The 21,308-nt window shown below is 36.0% G+C and overlaps 1 protein-coding gene across 12 annotated transcripts in view; it reads right to left on the bottom strand.

Annotated features, from left to right (window-relative positions):
* Positions 1-3,439: 3,439 nt before the first annotated feature.
* LOC141344249 (muscleblind-like protein 1) overlaps positions 3,440-21,308 on the bottom strand; it is a 51,396-nt gene continuing 33,527 nt past the window's right edge. Inside the window, exons 2-11 of one of the 12 annotated variants that reach the window (XM_073849067.1) lie at positions 20,297-20,467; positions 19,176-19,427; positions 18,197-18,436; positions 16,092-16,145; positions 15,095-15,248; positions 13,454-13,489; positions 10,934-11,025; positions 10,398-10,442; positions 9,724-9,795; positions 3,440-6,722 (exon numbers count right to left, since the gene is read on the bottom strand). In XM_073849067.1, the coding sequence (XP_073705168.1) occupies positions 9,739-9,795; positions 10,398-10,442; positions 10,934-11,025; positions 13,454-13,489; positions 15,095-15,248; positions 16,092-16,145; positions 18,197-18,436; positions 19,176-19,427; positions 20,297-20,467 (1,101 nt within the window). In that variant the 3' untranslated portion in view covers positions 3,440-6,722; positions 9,724-9,738. Of the gene's footprint in view, positions 6,723-9,723; positions 9,796-10,397; positions 10,443-10,933; positions 11,026-13,453; positions 13,490-15,094; positions 15,249-16,091; positions 16,146-18,196; positions 18,437-19,175; positions 19,428-19,884; positions 19,931-20,296; positions 20,468-21,308 lie in introns of those variants that run through there. The other 11 variants (XM_073849068.1, XM_073849079.1, XM_073849071.1 and 8 more) reach the window with 11 other exon arrangements.

Here is a 21,308-nt window from a genome sequence, read left to right as displayed (position 1 = left end):
TTATCGATAAGCTAGTGTGCTTCAAAATAACGACAAAATTTGTGTTTACAAGATATAGGCAATTAAAACTTAGTCTCGTCACTTCCGCCAATACGAATAAACGATTTTGACGATATCACCGTGCACTCCAGCTTCTCATCAAACGTTCTGTCCAATCAAATGCTCTCTAGAATCCGTAGTGTCCCGCCCCCTACACTATAAATAGACACTGAATCTGCGGCTTAGATCAGTCACTTGTGCACAGTGTAAGTGTTTTCTGTTTGGTGATTATGATCACTATTTTGTTTTAGCAAGAGTTTCATATTAAATCTATGGGGTAATTTATTAGACTGTGGCAGTCATAAGCTTACAAATGCGACTTTACCGAGCTCAACGGCTCTGGCCATTATATCCCGTTATATCCCAGCAGATATAAATGTAAAGCTATTGGCTATTCAAAAGAAGTGGGTGGGGCTGGGCAAAATGTTTTTGTTTCAGTTAAAATTACGTCACCACATAAAATAACGCTGCGTGTTTGAAAGGCACTTCAGTGGACCTTTAAATATGAAAACATACTTACACAGGCCATCAGTCAGAAGCGCAGACTGTCCTTAACCCTTTGTGTACAGCTGGCATTGTAAGCTGCTCTCCCAGGTTCATGAAACAGTCTTCAGTGAAACAGGCATCACCCACTTGAATATTTGCGTTGTACTGTTCCAGAACAGTGTTGTAAATATAACTTACAGGGGTCATCGGATGCCCATTTTCCACAAGTTCATATGATTCTTTAGGGTCTTAATAAAAGGCTCTAATATACTTTGGTTAAAAATTCTCAATAGTAGTGTAAAGAAAAACACCCTTTTACCTTGTCAAAATCAGCTCTGCAAAATTTCAGCTCATTTTAAGACATGGCCCCTTTAAATGCCACCGAGCTCTGCTCGCCCCGCCCCTCTCTGGGATTATGTTTATTTTAGCCGTGTTTAGCTGCATTTAGTCTCATTTATCAGCGAAACTTGCCTACAAGCACATTATTAAGAAAGACCATTTGCAAAGGTGCATAAAAAACCCTTACTCACTTCTGCTGTGGGTGAAGCTGCACCAGGAATGATTCGCACAAGATAGACACATATTTGGAACGGGATTGGCACTTTCCATTTAAAAATGAAAGTAAAGTTAAACCTCTGCGTCATCAGTGGCTCAGATGTCGGTAGTAAATGACTACTTGTATGTTCATTATTACATCCAACACCAGAACACCTCAATCGCTCAATTAGAGTCTTCCTCTGCACCTGAGTCAGACAATGGCAATTGACCTTATGCACGGAATACTTCCTTGTTTACTCAAGCCAGCCAAGTCATTTCCGGTCAACTGTACTGTACCGTAATATGAGCGTACTTTGCTCGTTTTCTCTACATAATACATTCACTATCGAAGAAAAGTGTTGTTTATCTAAGAGGACCAAACGTCCATATATACCATTTCAAGAATGACAAATGCCAGTTTAAAAAAATTCGAGAGTAAATCGGCTAAATATGCGCGAGTCATTGCTATGATTGACAGTAATAACCGGACAAACATCTGACATCTGATGTCAAAAAAAGAGCTTAAATGATTCAGATTAAATACAGAGTAACAAAACTACAGCAGTAACAAGTATGTGCTGGTTAAATATAGGCTATTTAATTTTACAGTTCAAGATAAAACTTAAAAGATAAAAAGATTACTAAAAAGATTACATTTTTAAAAGATTCAATTTTATAAAGTATTTCAAATTCCTATCGATTCATATCGAGTGCATTATTTAATTAATATCCCACAAATATTTAACATATTTGTAGTGAACTATATTAGTAAATAATTCACCCTTAGGCTGTTTGTGTGTGAGCTTAATGACTTTCTGCACTTGCTATACTATATACTTAAGGGCGGTAAAAGTAATACAATTTATTATACTAGTAATTTTATAATAAATCGAAAAGCAAGACGTCTTAAAAATAGAGGGAGTTTGAAAGGCAGTAATAATAATCATCTGCTGCCATCTATTGGTTATAAGCGGTAATTCCACATTATTTTAGCCAAAAACAGACGTTTTCCGTGAAAAGTAATTTTTTTCCGATGCCGTTTTATGAATGAAAAGTGAGTCCTTGAAGTACATTTTATTTCACAGCTGTAGAGTTAGAAAATAATAAAGGCTTTAAAATATTGCAAGATTTTAAAAATGTGTTCATGATTATGAAGGCAAGTTAGTGATTATCAAAAATATGATTAAGATGTCCTTGAAGAGAAATATCGCTAGCTAGCTAACGTTAGCATAAACACATTATGATGGTGTTTAGCTGTCAGCATTTAAATGTACAACTATGCAGATACGGAGAGTACGGGATAGCCAGGCTCCGCATTTAAATTATTTAGCTATTTAAATTATGTTGTTAAATAATATGAAACTGAATGTTCACGCCGCTAACATTGTTTATAATGTTGCAATTATATTTTTTCTCAGTTTCTGATAAGAACGAGGCAGTAGATGAGTCTCACAGTGTCCACCTAATATATAACACATATAAAATGAGCTTCAGCGGAAGTTTGCGAGCTGGCTTATCTTTATGCGGAAGTTCTAAAGAACGCTCCGTGCATAAGGTCAATTGTATTCGGACTGTTTCAGCTCGGTGAGGGCGGGGCTAAGGTAAGACGCTCATGTCAATCAAATGTGTTTCATCACAAGGACAAGAAGCTAAGAATGAACTGATTTTAAAAAGGGTATATTACTTTTAAAGATTAAAAAAATACCACTGGGTGGATTTTTATCATTGTAGGGTGGTTGTGTAAACAAACTACCATCACAAAATAATGTTTAAACAACCTGTAAAAGTTAGTTTTGCACCCGATGACCCCTTAAACCAGTGGTTCTCAATCCTGGTCCTGGGGGACCCCTGCTCTGCACATTTTGCATGTCTCCCTTATTTAACACACCTGATTGAGATCATCAGCTCATTAGGAGAGAGATACATAAACTGAACTAACAAGCTGAAGATCTCAGTCAGGTGTGTTAAATAAGAGAGACGTGCAAAATGTGCAGAGCAGGGGTCCCCAAGGACCAGGATTGAGAACCACTGCCTTAAACCACTGATTTCTAGTTGTGTCCTCATTTGGAATGCAAAATAGTATCGCTTTTGCAATGTCTCCAACACATGGCAACTACAGCTGGTAAAAGCTATGCGTTCTTTCTTTCTATATACATCTAGGCGGTGTTATGCTAATTTACTGGCCCCATGACCTGTTCAAGTGGAGGCGTGTTTGCAGCATAGGTTTGAAGGGTTTTGAGACTTTAAGCTTGGCAACTTCTCAGATCGTATCTATGCACAAACAGCTTGTAATACTCCAAAGACAAAGGAAAACAAGGAACCTCATCATATGACCCCTTAATGGATATAGAGGAGGGAAAAACACCACACAGACACCTTTTGAGCAAATCCATTTTGTTTTATTAAGGTTTTTTGTACTCATAACAGTAAGAGTCAATTCTAACAATAATAAATGTGCATAAAACAAGTCTTTTAGAATGCAGCACAATATCTTACAGCAACTATAAGCAAAGGGCAGGTGTAAGATTCCATGGAGGGCGTTAAGCATCCAAGCAAGTGCTTTCAGCAGGTAGGACCACCTGTGGTTTGGCCGTCTGCAACGGCCGACCAGCTTTTAGGCATTGCGTTTAGTGAAGGAAAGTGATGCTTTGGTTTAATAGCTCTTGTGCAGCAACCTCAAATGAGAAAAACGCTGACCTCAGCGGAGGATTTGACAGTTACATTCATTTTGTTTGTTTTTTTGTTTTTGTTTGTGTGTGTGTGTCGTCGGTGTCCTTTCCCTGCTGAAGGCACGTTACCAAGTAACAAAGCAACTCTTCTGTTGTCGTGTGTTAAGTGGACGTCTTTTGCTAGCATCTAGAGTCGGTTTGAAGGCCTTTTTAATTATTGTACTGTTCTTACGGTTATACTCAGATGGATTATCAGTGAACGAACGCGCCTTAATTCAGGCTCAGATATCGATCGAGATACTTGATTTACACTATGCTGTGGCAATGATAGTTACGGTACTGTGAGAAATTAACTGATCTACGTACTTATCTATTATGAGAATTTTACTCTGTTAATTTTTATTCTTCATGCAGTTATTTATGTCCATCATATGACAAATACTGTTTTTGAAGGTGTACTATTTATTTGTAAACAAAACCGAAATCGCCACAGTGGAAATCATGACGAGGCGGAGTGTACTGCCAATTTTGGAGACTCTCGGTACTGTATGCAGGCAACGCGGAGCTTTATTTTATTTTTTTTTATTGATTTTTTTCTGAACGTGATGGCCGGAAATGATAATAAAAGAGCTGTGCCATATTTCTGCAAGCATCATTTGTTAGCTGGACTATTACTCTAATTCTTAAATTATCCTAAGAAAATTTCTCATAGTTATAGAATCTTTTATTATTCAAAATAAGATCTCAATATTATACATGTTCCTTTTCTTTTCTTTATATTGACTATGTACAGAAGTGCAAAAAGTCAACCTTCGTCCCTTAAGTTATGGCTCTCTCTCTCGTTTGCAGCTCGAGGCCCGACCCTGTGACCTCGCTCCTTTTTGTTTTACATCTTTAAATATTCAGAAATCTCTGGAGACAAGTTGCTGCTCATTTTGGCCTGACACTGAGGGATGTTTTTTTTCTTTTCTTTTTCTTTTTTTTGAAATATTACAAGACGATTTTCAATTCTGAAATGCATACAGTAGAAAATAACTTCTTTTTTACTCTAGCATGTACAATTGATACTTTAACCAGCTAATTGTAGACGTGGTCTTGATTCGACACAAAATAAAGGGTTAAAATATCAACCTTTCCATAGCTACAAATAAACTCTCTTTCTGTCGTTTTCACGCTTTTTTTTAAGACAAGATAAAATATTTTGTTCAACAAATTCAAAACCAAAATCCTTGAAATTTCAAACATTCTACCATGAAAACTAACATGAAGAATTAAGAATACAACACTACTAGCTAAACATTATGAACTTAACATGATGTAAAAGAAAGTGACAGTAAGAAAAACTATAATTCATTTCCTACATTCTAAAACAGTTCTATGACAATATTGTCAAATACAAAAAAAAAAAAAATCTTTATATGCAAACAACACAATATATTTCTAACAAAGGCTTTGAAACAGAGTGAACGTTAAGTGTAACATGATTAATATACACGTAAAATAAGTGAAGAATAAAATCTCATCCGCTCTAATTTCCCATTTGTGATTGAGAGAATGTTTGTGTGGGTTCAAACACTGAAATATAAGGCTTTAGTGAGGAAACGGCAATGGCGTGCATCCTTTCAAGTCTGTGCACCTAAACCAGGCTGAAATCCAGACTCAAGCGAACTCGGATTCGTTCGTTTCATCTTGAGTCTGGTTGTGACGTTGAAACCCTCGCCAGTAACTCGGGTACCTTGATGTGAACGTCTGTTTCCTGGTTTACAAGCAGCCTTGTACGTAAAACTATACAAATTATTCACCTTCCGTGATTTAAATAAAAAAATAAAAATAAAAAGAGGAAAAAAAACTTTGGCACAACTTAATGTTAAAAACGTCTCATTATATTCTCCGTTCCTCTTTTACGTCATCCAGCGGTCATGAAATATTCCAAAACAACTCAAAATCAACACAGATGAGAACTGAAGACAAACCCTGACCCAACGCTAACCTCATCTTTCCGTGTACCTTTTCTCAAACTCACAATCTGTAACGAAATACTCGAGCAGTGCTTTTCCAGCATGAATTTTAGAGTCCTCACTCCGTTACGGCGAAGACTGGAACGCATCTACGCTACCTCGACGTTCTCCTCACGATTACCTCCTGACGCGACATTCTCTCGATCAAGGCAATATAAAGAAACAGGGCATTAGGAACAAGGCAACCCTGTTCTCATAGGAGTCAAAAAGGCTTCATAGTTCTACAAGGCCTAATGGATGATCGACAAATAAAAATGGCACGTTTTCATAAAAAACCCACACACTTGTGAAATTATGTATAAAAACAAGCGCTGTAAAAAACATTAATCTCTGGTAAACATAATAACACTGTTGATATAACACTCTAGATCGGTGTCTGGTATTCAGCCGGTGGTTATGGTACATAAAGCTTGCAAGAATGTGCTTTTGAAAGGTCTCAGGTGATCAGTTTCTACCCAAAACATTCATCCGTCAATCTCGACTCTTACTGTCTAGTTTGACTAGAAGCCAGAACTAAAGATACAGAAAACTACAGACGTTGAATAATTTTGCTGGATGTTTTTGTGCCATATCGACGTTCGATTCGCTTTTTTCAATTCAAGGTGCACCTTTTGTAACTTTGTAAACCTTCAGACAAATTTCGAGGAAAGGAAATCAAGGTGTGAATCACAAAAAATATCTCTTGGTCTACTAACATGCCAAAACGGTGTTGAGTCAGACATGAAAATAACTTTTCCTACTAATCCGGCTCACGAGAGTAAAAATGCCGCCCTGTCTGACATAATGATGCAGTTCACTCAAATTCTACACATCATGTGGAAGGACATTCAGTTTTACCCTAGTAAAACCCTACCATCATGTATGACCAAATTCTAATCTTCATGGTATATTCTATCCGGCGGTGATCTTGTCATTAAAAATTTTGAATTTTGTTTGTTGCCTTTTGTCTGGAGCAACAGCACATTCCTTTGATCTGAGGAAACAGTAGAAAAAGGATACATTTAGAACACAATTCTGCCATTATTTAAATTAATGTAGAATGTTGAAGTTCTTTTCCATACAATGACAAGTTTAGAAACAAAAGTGGCATAGAAGCACCTGAGGCCATGTCCACACTAATACGTTTTCGTTTGAAAACGCATCTTTTTCTCTCCGTTTTGGCCTTCCGTCCACACTGAGACGGCGTTTTTGTCAAGGAAAACGGAGCTTTTTGAAAACGCTCTCCAAAGTGGATAAATTTGAAAACGCCGTTTTCGCGTTGTTGTGTGGACTGTGAAAACGGAGGCTTTTGAAAACGATGACGCATATTTAGTCATGTGACGCATATTGTACCAATAGATATCTATGTTTACAGCGGTAATTGTGCCTGTGCTATTCACTGTCACACTGCTGCTAAAGAGATTTGCCTTGTACACTCCTCAAATTACAGTCCTAAAATGATGACAGAAAATTTACTCACAGTTGCTGTCCTGCATAACATGACGACAACTGCTTTTCAGATAAAATATGAATGTGCGCGATATAGACGCGTCAGTGGATGATGAGATATTTCCGTGAATGATCCCGGGCAGAAGAATTGCGTGAAAACTTATTACGTCTGTATAATTTTGGAGGCTTTACGCGTGCGCAGTAAGGCGAATTTGATGTTTTCCCACGTTTCAGTGTGGATGAAAAACTTTTGGAAAACGCTTGGAAACGCTAGTGTGGACGGAGAGCGCTTTAAAATGAAAACTCCGTTTTCAAATGTATCCGGATTAATGTAGACGTAGCCTGAAGTCCATTGTTAAAGGATTCAGAACAAAAGTTCACTTTCAGAACAAAAATTTACAGATAATGTACTCACTCCCCTTGTCATCCAAGGTGTTCATGTCTTTCTTTCTTCAGTCGTAAATAAATAATGTTTTTTTAAGGAAACATTTCAGGATTTCGCACTATATAATGGATATGTATGGTGCCCCCAAGTTTGAACTTCCAAAATGCAGTTAAAACGCAGGGGCACTAAATGATCCCAGCCAATAAGGAAGGGTCTTATCTAGTGAAACAATTGGTTATTTTCGAAACAAATTGACAATTTAGATACTGTTTAACCTCAAAATCGTCCTACATCGCTGCAGAATGGCCGACCCAGTGTTTACAAAGTGGACATAGAAAGAAGATCAAACGCCCTTTAGAAAAAAAGGTAAAATAGCGCTGTAGGATGATTCTGAAGTTGAGGAAAACGTGATGGGAGTTTCTTGACCTACCCTAACTGTATTGACCAGGATTACACAGACCATGTGTGCGAATAGCAGAGACGAGACAAGATGAGCATTTGAGGTTAAAAAGTAAATAAATGGTCAATTTGTTTAGAAAATAACCAATCGTTTTCGCTAGATAAGACCCTTCTTCCTCGGCTGGGATCGCTTAGAGCCATTTTAAACAGCATTTTGGAAGTACAAACTTGGGGACACCATACATATCCATTATAACTCTTTATGACTGAAGAAAGAAAGACATGAACATCTTGGATGACAAGGGTTGAGTACATTATCTGTAAATGTTTGTTCTGGAAGTGAAATAATTCTTTAATGGCATACCGTTATACTATGGGCTGAGGTGTGTCAGAGCAGGAATAAAAGAAGCTGATCGTAGCCATTGCCTTTCATAGTATAGAAAATAAAGCTATGGAAGTCAATGGCTACCATCAACTGTTTGACCACAAACATTCTCAAAAATATCTTCTTTTGTGTTCAACAGAAGAAAGAAACTCATACAGGTCTGGAACAACTTAGCTTTGTATTATATCAAATAGCTTTGATTGATGAACAGGCTGAAACTTGCACATTAGATGGCAAAGTTTCCTTTTTGGAGCTTGACACACATGGTCACTGTGATCTAGTTGTATGGAAAATAACTTTTTGTGAATTGTGCTTTTGTGTTATAACCAGTAACAGTGTCTTTATTTAAATTATTTAGACTTTTGTTGACAAGTTTGAATTTTGCAAAGTTCTTTTCTATACAGTGACAATTATAGGAATAGTTCACTCAAAAATAAAAATTCTGTTATTAATAACTCACTCTCATGTCGTTCCAAACCCATAAATGCTTTGTTCATCTCCGTAACACAAATTAAGATATTTTTGATGAAATCCGAGAGCTTTCTGACCCTACACAGACAGCAACACAACTACCACGTTCAAGGCCCAGACATTGTTAAATAGTCCATTTGACATCAGTGGTTAAACCTTAATTTTACAAAGCTATGAGAATACTTTTTGTGCACAAAGAAAGCAAAAACAACTTTATTCAACAATTTTTTCTCTTCCAGTAGTCTTTGACATGCGTTCACAAGAGTACAATGACGCATAAGAGAAGAAACTGTTAAATAAAGTAGTTATTTTTATTTTCCTTGTTCACAAAAAGTATTCTCCTAGCGTCATAACGTTAAAGTTGAACCACTGATGTCACATGGACTATTTTATCAATGTCCTTACTACCTTTCTGGGCCTTGAATGTGATAGTTGCTGTCTATGCAGGGTCAGAAAGCTCTTGGTTTTAATCAAAAACATCGTATTTGTGTTCTGAAGATGAATGATAGTGTTAGGTTTTGGAACAGCATGAATAATTAATGACAGACTTTTAATTTGTCATTGTCAAAAAAAAAAAGAGAGAAAATCTCAAAAAGGCACCATAAAAAGTAGTCCATATGTTTGCAATCAACTGAATCTGCATCACAGGTGCCATTTTTTTGGTGTTTCCTTTTTGGCGCTAAGAACTGTTTTTGTACAGAAAAGAACTTGTTCTGAATTTTCCTTTTATGTTCTTTTGAAAACATCACCATACATGGGTTTGGAATGACATGAGGGTAAATGATTTAAATAATGGCCAAAACTGGGTGAGGTTTTGCTTTGGATCAAACAATTACATTGAAATTTCTCAGACAGGCAGGGCAGGAATCCAACAGTTTCTGGAAAATGTCAGTGCAAATCACTTACTGTTGAGGACTGGAACTACATCTGCGTCAAGTACTTGTGACTAGTCAGATGCTCTGCAGATATTATTGGAATCTGAAGATTAAGAGAGAGAAAAAATGCATGAAACAAGATCCATTACGACCTTTATTTTGTTACAAAAAAGTCATTTCAAAGACTAAAATATTCTCCCTCACCCTCACTCCCTCCCCATGACAGTTAAGAAGAGAATGAGTCAAACACAACACAAATTAAGAAATGCCATTCAAGAAAAACGATGGACCATTGCTTATTAGTATAACTCCTGGTCAAGTGAGGCAGGGAGAAGTCAGTGAATTCCCATGCACATTCCATTTTTCCAACTTGTTGACCTTCACTTTTTATTTCAATAACTGAAGGTATTCGAAAAGCTGGTTTTAAAGTCTAATGTTTCAAACCATGGAGAATATGTTCATGGTAATTTGTTTGGAAAATTGTATAATTTAGAACAGACTATTCTGTCATGGTGGCCTGTAACGCTGGTTTGTATTTATAACACAGACATGTGATATCGTTCATATGAGCAGAAATTAAGCTTTTTGTTTCTTGATCAGCAAAACAACAAAGTGAAGCGGGGGAAAAAATGAAATAATTTATCCTCCACAGCTGGCAAAGATGTACCTGAAGCAAAAGACTAAGAAAAACTACCTCATACATACCAATTGCATGTATTCGTTGGTAGTCAGCTTTGATAGAGAAGAGTCCTCAAAATAAAAAAGGACAAAAAAAACAATATTAAAATGCTATGCCCGTCAGATATAACAAGAAATGCTACTGTAACGGTGCTTAATAGAATTGACCATTTTTGCTTGCGCTTCAATTACATTTTTACAGCATTTTCACAGCGCTCAGGCAATTTCAGACTAACATCTAGTGCATTTTGTGCATAAAACCTGTACAGAAGATACTTCAAACAACTCAGCTTATGCATATCTTTGTCTTTATAGTGCATTCTTTATTTTTTAACTTTTAATGTATGTACATTCCAGGTCAAATAAACATTTTAATCGTAAATCTGTTGTTTGAAGTACCACAAAAAGTTCAAAAACCTGTGTAGGCCAACAAGGGGGAGAGATCACTATAGAGGACCCCCAGCATTCAGAAACATCCATCAAACAGAAAGAGAAAGATCAAGAGAGTGTGTATGTGTGTGTGAGAGAGAGATAGAGAGAGAAAAGGCCATAAAAGAGCAAACCTGATTGGCTGATGCAGATGCGAAGGGAACACTTGTGGCAGATGTGGTTGCTGCGGACACAGCGGCCGGGGAAGCGCCGTGCATCATGGGAACTTTTTCAGAGGGAAAATGGTATAAGCACACATACAGGGAGTGTGGCCAACAGGTGCACAAACATGATGAGTGAGTGGACACAGAGGGGTATGGAAAGAAAAGTGAGCATTGGAAGTGATATCGGCAAACGGCAAACCAAAAGTGGTGGCAAGAGAGACTGTTCTAAAGAAGACATAAGGGCAGGTAAAGTGTCATATGAGCCAACACATCAAGAGCTACAAGGAGAAGGAAACAAAGGCATGGCATCTCATAAACTTTGCATTTAGGTTTCAGCTTCCACGTACTGCTTTAACATTGAGGATTGAACCCTTCTCATATTTTGGAACATCATGCTCAACACTGATTATCTGAGCCACAAACAACTGCAGTCAAACACAGTATCAACTACAAAGTGTTAAATTCAGTGTGAGGAGTTAAAGGGACAGCTCACCAAAAAATGGAAATCTTGGCATTATTATTATTCACCTTCAAGATATGTGTCCCAGGACCACAAAACCAGTCATAAGGGTCCATTTTGAAATTTTAGATATATTTTGAGACATAATCTGAAATATAAACAAGATTCACATTGATGTATGGTTTGTTAGGATAGGACAATATTTGGCCAAGGTACAACTATTTGAAAATCTGAAATCTGAGGGTACAAAAAAATCTAAACACTGAGAAAAGTTTTGATATGTGTACGCCAGTAAATTTACAAAATATCTTAATGGAATATGATCTTTACTTAATATTCTAATGATTTTAGGCATAAAAGAAAAAACTATAATTTTGACCCATACAATGTATTTTTGGCTATTGCTACAATATACCCATGCTATTTAAGACTGGTTTTGTGGTCTAGGGTCACATATATACTTAATGTACTATAATATAATACACACACACACACACACACACACACACACACACACACACACACACACACACACACACACACACACACACACACACACACACACACACACACACACACACACACACACACACACACACACACACACACAAAATAACTGTTAGTCAAGCTTTTATATCAAAAATCAAATAAGAAAAAATCAAATATTTATTATATTTTACAATAGTACATTACTAAATAAAATGCACATTTATATATATATATATATATATATATATATATATATATATATATGTTGTATAGTAATTTATACTTTTTTTATTTAATTTATACTATAATATTTATTAACACTACCAGTCAAAAGGTTTTGAACAGTATTGTTTTTAAATAAGAAAAATACATTTATTTGAGTACAGTGTACAGCAAAAATTGAAAAATTGTGAAATATTTTTACTATTTAAAATAACTGTTTTCTCTTTGAATATATTGTAAAATGTCATTTTTCTATTCCATTACTCTATTCACATGATCCTTCAGACAGCATTCTAATATTCTGATTTGCTGCTCAAAAAATGTTTTATAATAATAATAATAATAATTATTATTATTATTATTATTATTATTATTATTATTATGTTGAAAACAGCTTTGACACTAGAATTTTTTTTGCACTGAAAATTTAGATTTGATCACAGGAATAAATTACATTTTAAAATATTTTCAAAAAGAAAGCAGTCTTTTTAAAGTAGTAAAAATATTTCACAATATTAATGATTTTGCTGTATTTTTGGATCAAATAAATGCAGGCCTGCGGAGCAGAAGAGACTTATTTAAAAACATAAAAAATCTTACTGTTCAAAAACTTTTGACTGGTAGTGTAATTATGATAAATTATACCATACTGTACTTTTATACTATATTCATAAATTTATACCATATAAATATAGTGTAATTTTGTATAGTATTATATATAGTATAGTTCTCCATTCCGCATATTTAACCTTGCACAGTAATATTACTCAAACATTCTCCTTTTGTCTTTCATGAGGGTGAGTAAATGACAGAACTTTCATTTTTAGGTGAACTATCTCTTTAAAAAGCCACCAAAACCCACAAAACGATACACAAAATGCTATAATTGCAAGTCACAGTGATAGAAACCATATTTGTTTGTATTTAAAGTCAACATGAAATCAAAAATGTAATAATATACAATAATCTAATTTTGCATAATGCAAAAGATTGTTAATGCAAAGATTATTTTGAGCCGCCTCCATCAACTTGCCACCGTTCAGGTGCTTTTTCTAAACCAATGCAATTCCTGATGGATCAAATCAAGTTGTGCCCCTTCATATCTTCTTGAATACTCTGCTTCACTTAGACATATATAAAATTACTGAAGTTGCAAATCCAGTTTCATGTTGACTTTAATTTCAAATCACAGATGCTTCATAAGTGAAGCGCTCACAGAGATGCCCACTTTTCAATGCCAGTTTTTTTTTTTTTTTTTTTTGGCCATGTGGATTTTGAGGGCATGAGAACAACTAAGAGGAGGAAGTCTAGAAACCTACCCACGCTGGCTGCAGGGGTCATGCACAATATTGAGCCTGCCCATCATGCATTGCAACAGGAAGTGGATTGGAAAGGGAGAAGAATCACAACAGCCCATCACAAGGTTGGTTAGAGTGAAGAAATCATAATTAAAGGAAGACAAAAATCATTACAGTGATACAGCATGATGTCCATAAGAGACCGATTAGTTGATAAAACCGTGAACTCAGGAAGGGAGCACATGTACTTGTGAGCTCACAGAAACGTGTGTATGTGTGACAGTCATCATAGCAGACGTTAGTATGACTGAGGGGCATCCCAGGGTTATTGGCAACTGTATTTCGCAGTGAAAGCAATGAGCTCAACTACAGGTATGTACCAGAGTAGAAATGTGATACAATGATGAGGTGATACAGAGAAACTGACAGACAGCCCCGTTTCTAATTGCTCAGTTTAACGTTCATAGATTACAAGGTTCCCACGCCTTTTGACCCAATGGTTTTCTATGATTTTTTCAGAAGGTCGAGATTACTGGATATAGATTTTTAGAACATACAAATAATACTGCATCCCAGTAGTTTGGTGGGACCGTCTAAAATAAAAAAAATAAATAAATAGAAGATCAGATCAGTATGATTTTTAATGTTTTTAAATAAGTCTCTTCTGCTCACCAAGCCTGCATTTTTTTAATCAAAAGTACAGCAGAAACAGTAAAATTTTAAAATATTTTTACATTTTAAAATGTAATTTATTCCTGTGATTTCAAAGCTGAAGTTTTAGCATCATTACGCCATTCACGTGATCCTTCAGCAATCATTCTAATATTCTGATTTGCTGCTCATTTTATTATTATTATTATTATTATTATTATTATTATTATTATTATTATGTTGAAAACAACTGAGTACATTTTTTTCAGGTTTCTTTGATGAAGTTCAAAAGAATAGGATTTATCTAAAGTAGAAATCTTTTGTAACATAAATAATAAATGTCTTTATTATCACTTTTGATCAATTTAAAGCATCCTTGCTAAATAAAAGTATTAATTTCTTTAAAAAACACACACACACACACACACACACACACACACACACACACACACACACACACACACACACACACACACTGGTATATTCTATAATGTTAAAAATGCTTGTTATTTTATATCAGTGCTGATCTTTCTATTCATCAAAGAATCCTAAAAAAAAGTACTCAACTGTTTTGAATATTATTATTATTATTAATAATAATAATGTTTCTTTCACAGCAAATCAGCAAATTACAATGATTTCTGGAGGATTCTGTGACACTGTAGACTGGAGTAATGATGCTGAAAACTTAGTTTTGATCACCGGATTAAATTACATTTTAAAATATATTAAAATAGAAAACATTTTAAATGGTAAAAATATTTCAAAATTGTATTGGTTTTGCTGTGCTTTGGATCAAATAAATACAGGCCTGGTGAGCAGAAGAGACTTCTTTAAAAAACATTTATGCTGTATTAAAATATTATACCATACTGTACTGTTATGAATGGAATGGCTGTGGGAACCCTGTCTCTTTAAAAACAAGTTATCCCATGTCTTTGTGCATCCCTTATGGTTTAGAAAGTTCAGAGGTGAGATCAAGGAGTGGTCAGGGTTGACGAGAAGCCCTACCTGACGGAATAAATGCAGCTTGCTGCTGAAACTGCATGTTGGCCAAAGCCTGCTGGTACTGGAGCATGCCAGTATTGAACAGGCTTGTGGCACCGTTGGCTTTCTCAAGCGCAGGTCGCTTTGGTAAAGGCGGCATGACATTGTGAGGAATTCCCTGCTCCGATAAGACCACAGGGAAGGGGGGAGTGGAGAAAATGGGGGAACGTGTAGGAGAGAGTAAAGACAGGAAAGGAACAAGAAAAAGACAGAATTATCATCAGAGGGCAAAACATCACAGGGCTCGATTCTGACAAACAAGCAAGCAAGCGGCAGCTAATACATGTCTACGGCACAAGCAAAAGCCAAAGAGCCAGTTCCTCTCGCTATAAAAACTCAAAATTAGCACTGAGCATCTGTGATTTACATGATTAGTTTTACTTCAGGAGAGTATTAATTCATTAACATTACAACATCCATACTGCTAACTCAATGCAAATGAAGCAAGCGTAGCACTACTCAAATGTTTTGCAGACAAAAGTGACGAAAATAACTCGTTTAAAAAAGGAAAAAGAAAAATAAACCAAAAGGAAAATAAACTGCACTGCTCACTCCATGATAAGTGTGAGAAAGAGACTAGAACTTTTCTGTGGCTTTAATGGTGGAGCTTTAGTATTCTTCCGCTGCTACCCCTCCCACAGACACATGCACTACACAGAGATACTAAACATGCTGTATAGACACATAGAAGCCATGTCACTAGAGTTCAGAACATCTGGCCCTGTCCTCACGCCCTGGAATAACACACGTGTGATGATCTGATTGCGGCGGACCGGCGTATCGCGTTTCTCGATATGCTCGCCGCAGTCAGCTGATCACACGGCATGGTAACACGGAACACAACAGAGGCATTAAATAAACAGATAACAAAAGGACTATGCTTGCAAATTATCTTTCGTCTGTTGTTAAGACACTACAATAAAAGCAACATGCCAAGCAAAAAGGTGAAAGGTCATAGTACCAGGTCAAAGGTGGCTTCGAGGGGTCGCTTCAGTGATTTGACAGCCGACTGAGTCTTAATTAGCAGGCAGCGAGCACATGATGGCAATGGGCCAATGGGGTTCAAGCGCATTAACATAAACAGCAAGCAGAGGTGCATCATGGGGGCAGCAGTGCATTTTGGGTAGGTGAGAAAAAAACAAATAAAAACAAATCATTGGAATGCAGTATACAGGGGGATATCAGGACTAAGGCATGCAGAAATACAGTCCATTCTGTTTTAGAAAACTCTGTACTGAGATTCAATTAACAGGTACATCAATTACGGTAACATTAACAGTAAACATTCTTGTCATACGTCAAAAGTGGATAACATTGCGCTGGATTGCAAACATACACTTAATGTGCAGAAATGTTACAGAAAAATCATTAGGATACTGCCCTCTGCTTGACACGATGATGAAATTACATATTTGTGCAGTTTAAATGGAAATGGCAATGACTTACAAGTATGTAATATCTTATAGAGAACTCTAAACATTCATAAATTCTTATTTGCTGTTAAAAACTCCTGAAACTTTTCTTTAGAAATGTCAATGTTAACCTGAGATCAAATATGTGACCCTTGACCACAAAGCCAGTCATAAGGGTCAATTTTTAATTAGCTTTCCATTGATTAGGACAATGTTTGACCCAGATACAACTATTTGAAGATCTGGAATCCGAGGTTGCAGATTGCAAAAAATCAAAATATTGACAAAATCGCTTTTAAAGTTGTCCAGATTAAGTTCTTAGCAACGCATATTACTGATCAAAAGGTTTTGATATATTTACAGTAGGAAATTGACTTAAGTTTTCACAGAGCATGATCTTTACTTAATCTCCTAATGATTTTTGACATCAAAGAAATAATTTTAAAAAGAAGTAATTTTGGCTATTACAAATATACCTGTGTTACTGGTTTTGTGGTCCACGGTCTCATATGTAACCAGATTACTGATTTTGTTCTTTTTAAAGGAATAGTTTAACAAAAACTTCTAGAAAATGTACTCGCCCTCAGGCTGACCAAGATGTAGATGAGTTTGTTTCTTCATCAGAACAGATTTGGGGAAACTTAGCATTAGATCATTCACTAATGGATCCTATGGAGTGAATGGGTGCCGTCAGAATGGGAGTCCAAACAGCCAGTCATTTCTGGACAAAATAAGTTCATAATCACCCATAATAACACTTTCCTAAGTGAAAAAGTCCATCCTATTGGCCTCTCACATCAAAATCCACCAACTCCCTTGTTTTAAAACTATTTAGGACAGTACTTGCTTGTAAATGGTGCATATTCTCTCCTGATTCAGATTAAGTGACTTCTTCACTAGAGAATGCATTATAATGGATAAAAGACTTGATTTGAATTTAAAACATCTTAAAAGAGTAGTTCACTTCCAGAACAAAAATGTACAGATAATGTATTCACCCCCTTGTCATCCAAGATGTTCATGTCTTTCTTTGCTTCAGCCGTGAAGAAATTATGTTTTTTAAACAAAACATTTCAGGATTTCTCTCTATTTAGTGGACTTCTATGGTGCCCTGAGTTTGAACTTCCAAAATGCAGTTTAAATGCAGCTTCATGGTTTGTTTTTCTCAAAAAATTAAATTTCTTTGAAACTTAAGAAAGAAAGACATGAACATCTTGGATGACTTGAGGTTTGTACATTTTTGTTCTGGAATAGAACTACTCTTTTATTTTTATTTTTTTCTTTACAAACACAGATTTTAACTTCACACTGGAGTTGTGTAATGTTTTGATCAGCTGTTTGGACTCTCTGACGGCACCCATTTACTGCAGAGGATCCATTGGTGAGCAAGTGATGTAATGCTGCATTTCTCTAAATCTATTCTGATGAAGATGAAACTCATCTACATTTTGAATGGCCTGAGGGTGAGTACATTTTCATTTTTGGATGAACAATTCCTTTAAATGCATTCTTAAAAATGGCACAGAAATGTCAATTCTAACCAGAGATCGAATATATACCATCTAAGAAAGTGTTAATTCAACAAACACTATGAGGCATGAGAACAGTATTATATGACTATGTGTGTGTAATGTACAGCGGAGGGAGTGCTCACCATGGCAGCGGCGGCCGTGGCCTGATTGACCTGGTGCTGGGCCGCTTTGATCTTGGCCTGCAGGTGTGCAGGAGGGTGGAAGTATTTGCACTTGTCTCTGGAGCAGCGGCCCTTTATGTAATCCATACACACAGTCACTGTGTTATCACTGGGGTCGATCATTGTGCTGTCGGCAGGGTGGGCAAACCTGCAGTCCGTCTCTCCGCGAGAGCAGTTGCCACGCTGGTATTCACGACACACCTGAGCATACACACAAACATGATGCATCACATTCACTGTTTGCAAATTGAGACGTTTTGAGAAATTTTACTAAAATATGCACTAATGTGCATTAATGAAGAAACTCCTTAATCTTGGCATGCAACTATTGAAACAAAGTAGTATGCAGTATGTACAGTGTGAATAATATGTGAACTTGCTGTATGCATGGATGCAGAAATGTGAAGGGTGCAACCCAAGCACTGCAATGCAATGCAAAATCTTTTTTTATATCTTGACTTATTTTTTCGTCACACAGTTAAGATATTTTCCACAAAAGTGCATAAATACTGCTAAACAAGTACACTGCATTACATTTCACAGTGCAATGCACTCACCTTGTCATTTACTGAATACAATAAATATATATTTATATTTACAATATAAAATCATAAATTACAATGTATTATATTAACATAATTATATAAATCTAAAAAAACTGTAACAATTTATTTTAAGTTACATGTTACATGTACTTACTATTATAATAAAAATTAATTATGCATAACTACATGCAAGTAACCATAAGATGTGTTTTTTCATCTAGCGGTCAGCAGAGGGCAGCAGCCCTTTTATTTCTTACATAGGCTATTATCCAACATGGCTGGAACTTACCTGCATGCATACAGAGACTAATATTTAAACGTGCATATGTGTGAAAGAAAGTGATATTGATATTGGCAGTGTGTCATTATGTCATGGCTCTCTGGTGACCTCATACCTCCAGTCGGTCTGTTCTGAGGAGTTTCTGGGCGGCCGCTGCTGAAGCAGCAGCAGCTGCGGCGTTGGCAGCGGACGGCACGGATGCCACCGCAGGGCTGCCCGCCATCAGCACAGGTGCACTGGGCAGCATCTCTGCGGACATCAGCCCAGGTGAAACCGGGCCTAGGTACGGATTAAACGCAGCTGCGGCGGCTGCTGCAGCAGCTGCACTGGCGTTGGTTGCAAGGCTTGGTGTGACCGAAAACATAGGCTGAAAGAGACCAAAAATAACAATAAATGAAACTGATATAGTGACGGTGCTATAAACCGACTTTCGGTTTCTGTGACTTATGCAAATAATAGCCACAGGTCAAAAAATAAGCATTATCCACACTTATAAAAAGTACTGTGGCAGTGTTTTTATATTTATGTTATTGTTTTTAACAACAGTTAATCATTGATCGCATTAGTACATATTAACATAACAACTTTTTTGGCTACTGTATATAAATCATAATAAAAACATACAGTAGACTAACATCTACCGAAAATGCTTATGTATTAAAATTGGCCTGATCTCTCTTGAGATGGTGCTACTAATATAACAACTTTTTTGGCCACTGTATATAAATCATAATAAAAACATACATTAGACTAACATCTCCCGAAAATGCTTATGTTTTAGAAATGACCTGATCTCTCTTGAGGTCATATGAATGTAGCCTCACCATTGGCTGAAGCTGACATCCTGGCATGATGGTATTGGCTAGCTGCATCTGCTGGGCGAGCATTGCCATGTTCTTCATACAAATAAACTTAAATTCAATTAAACTGAATGTATATTATGCATTATAACAAAGGCCTGCACAAGGCGTCAATGGCCTGGTGGTTGTTTTTACACTTTACTGCGCAATCAAATCCTTGTTTAACACGACGGCGATTTAGTGCCACGTTCAAAAAAAAAAAAATATATATATATCAGATTATGAGAATAAAGTCAAAATGCTATTAATATAACAACTTTTTTGGCCACTGTACATAAATCATAATAAAAACATACATTGGACTAACATCAACCGAAAATGCGTATGTATTAGAAATGGCCTGATCGCTCTTGAGGTCATAAGAATGGAGCCTCACCATTGGCTGAAGCTGACTTCCTGGCATGATGGCATTGGCTAGCTGCATCTGCTGGGCGAGCATTGCCATGTTCTTCTGCTGGATCAGATTGTTACGGCCATTAATCTCCAGCTGTGTCTTCAGGTGAGGAGGAGGGTGAAGGTACTTACAGTTCTCTCTGGAACAACGACCCTGAGAGAAATAGAGAGAGGGGGGAAGATGAGAGAAAGAACATGAGGAGAAGAAAAGAAAGAAGAAATATATATTAAACCTCTATTTTGTTGTAATTTTACTGCTTTTTCGTTAGATTTGTACATGTTAAAAATAATCGCGATTTAATATTTATAAGGCTGTCACTAAGGATTAATTTGGTAATCGAGTAACTGGTTGCTTATTCTGATGATTAATTGAGTTAAATGGAACTAATGTATATTATGCTTTATAATGATTGCTTTTACACTTTACTGCGCAATTAAATCGTTAAAGCATTTTAGTGCCACGTTAAAAAAGATTTTAAGATCACGAGAATGAAGTCGAAATATTTTGAGAATAAAGTTGAAATTACTAGAATAAAGTCGAAATATTACAAGAATAAAGTCAAAATGCTACAAGAATACAGTCGAAATATTTTGAGAATAAAGTAGAAATTACGAGAATAAAAAGTATATATTTTGAAAATAAAGTGGAAATTACAAGAATAGTCCAAATGTTTCGAGGATAAAGTCGAAATTATGAGAATGAAGTCAAAATATTTTAAAAATAAAGTCGAGATTATGAGAATAAAGTCTAAATGTTTTGAGAATAAAGTCGAAATTACGAAAATAAAGTCAAATATTTTGAAAATAAAGTCAAAATATTTTGAAAATAAAGCAGAAATTACGAGAATAAAGTAAAAATATTTCGAAAATAAAGTCAAAATATTTTGAAAATAAAGTCAAAATTACGAGAATGAAGTCAAAATATTTTGAAAATAAAGCAGAAATTATGAGAATAAAGTAAAAATATTTCGAAAATAAAGTCAAAATATTTTGAA

This window comes from Garra rufa, chromosome 10 (assembly GCF_049309525.1).
Source record: "Garra rufa chromosome 10, GarRuf1.0, whole genome shotgun sequence".
NCBI classification, from domain to species: Eukaryota; Metazoa; Chordata; class Actinopteri; order Cypriniformes; family Cyprinidae; genus Garra; species Garra rufa.
This window is presented reverse-complemented; position numbering and strand designations above follow the sequence as displayed.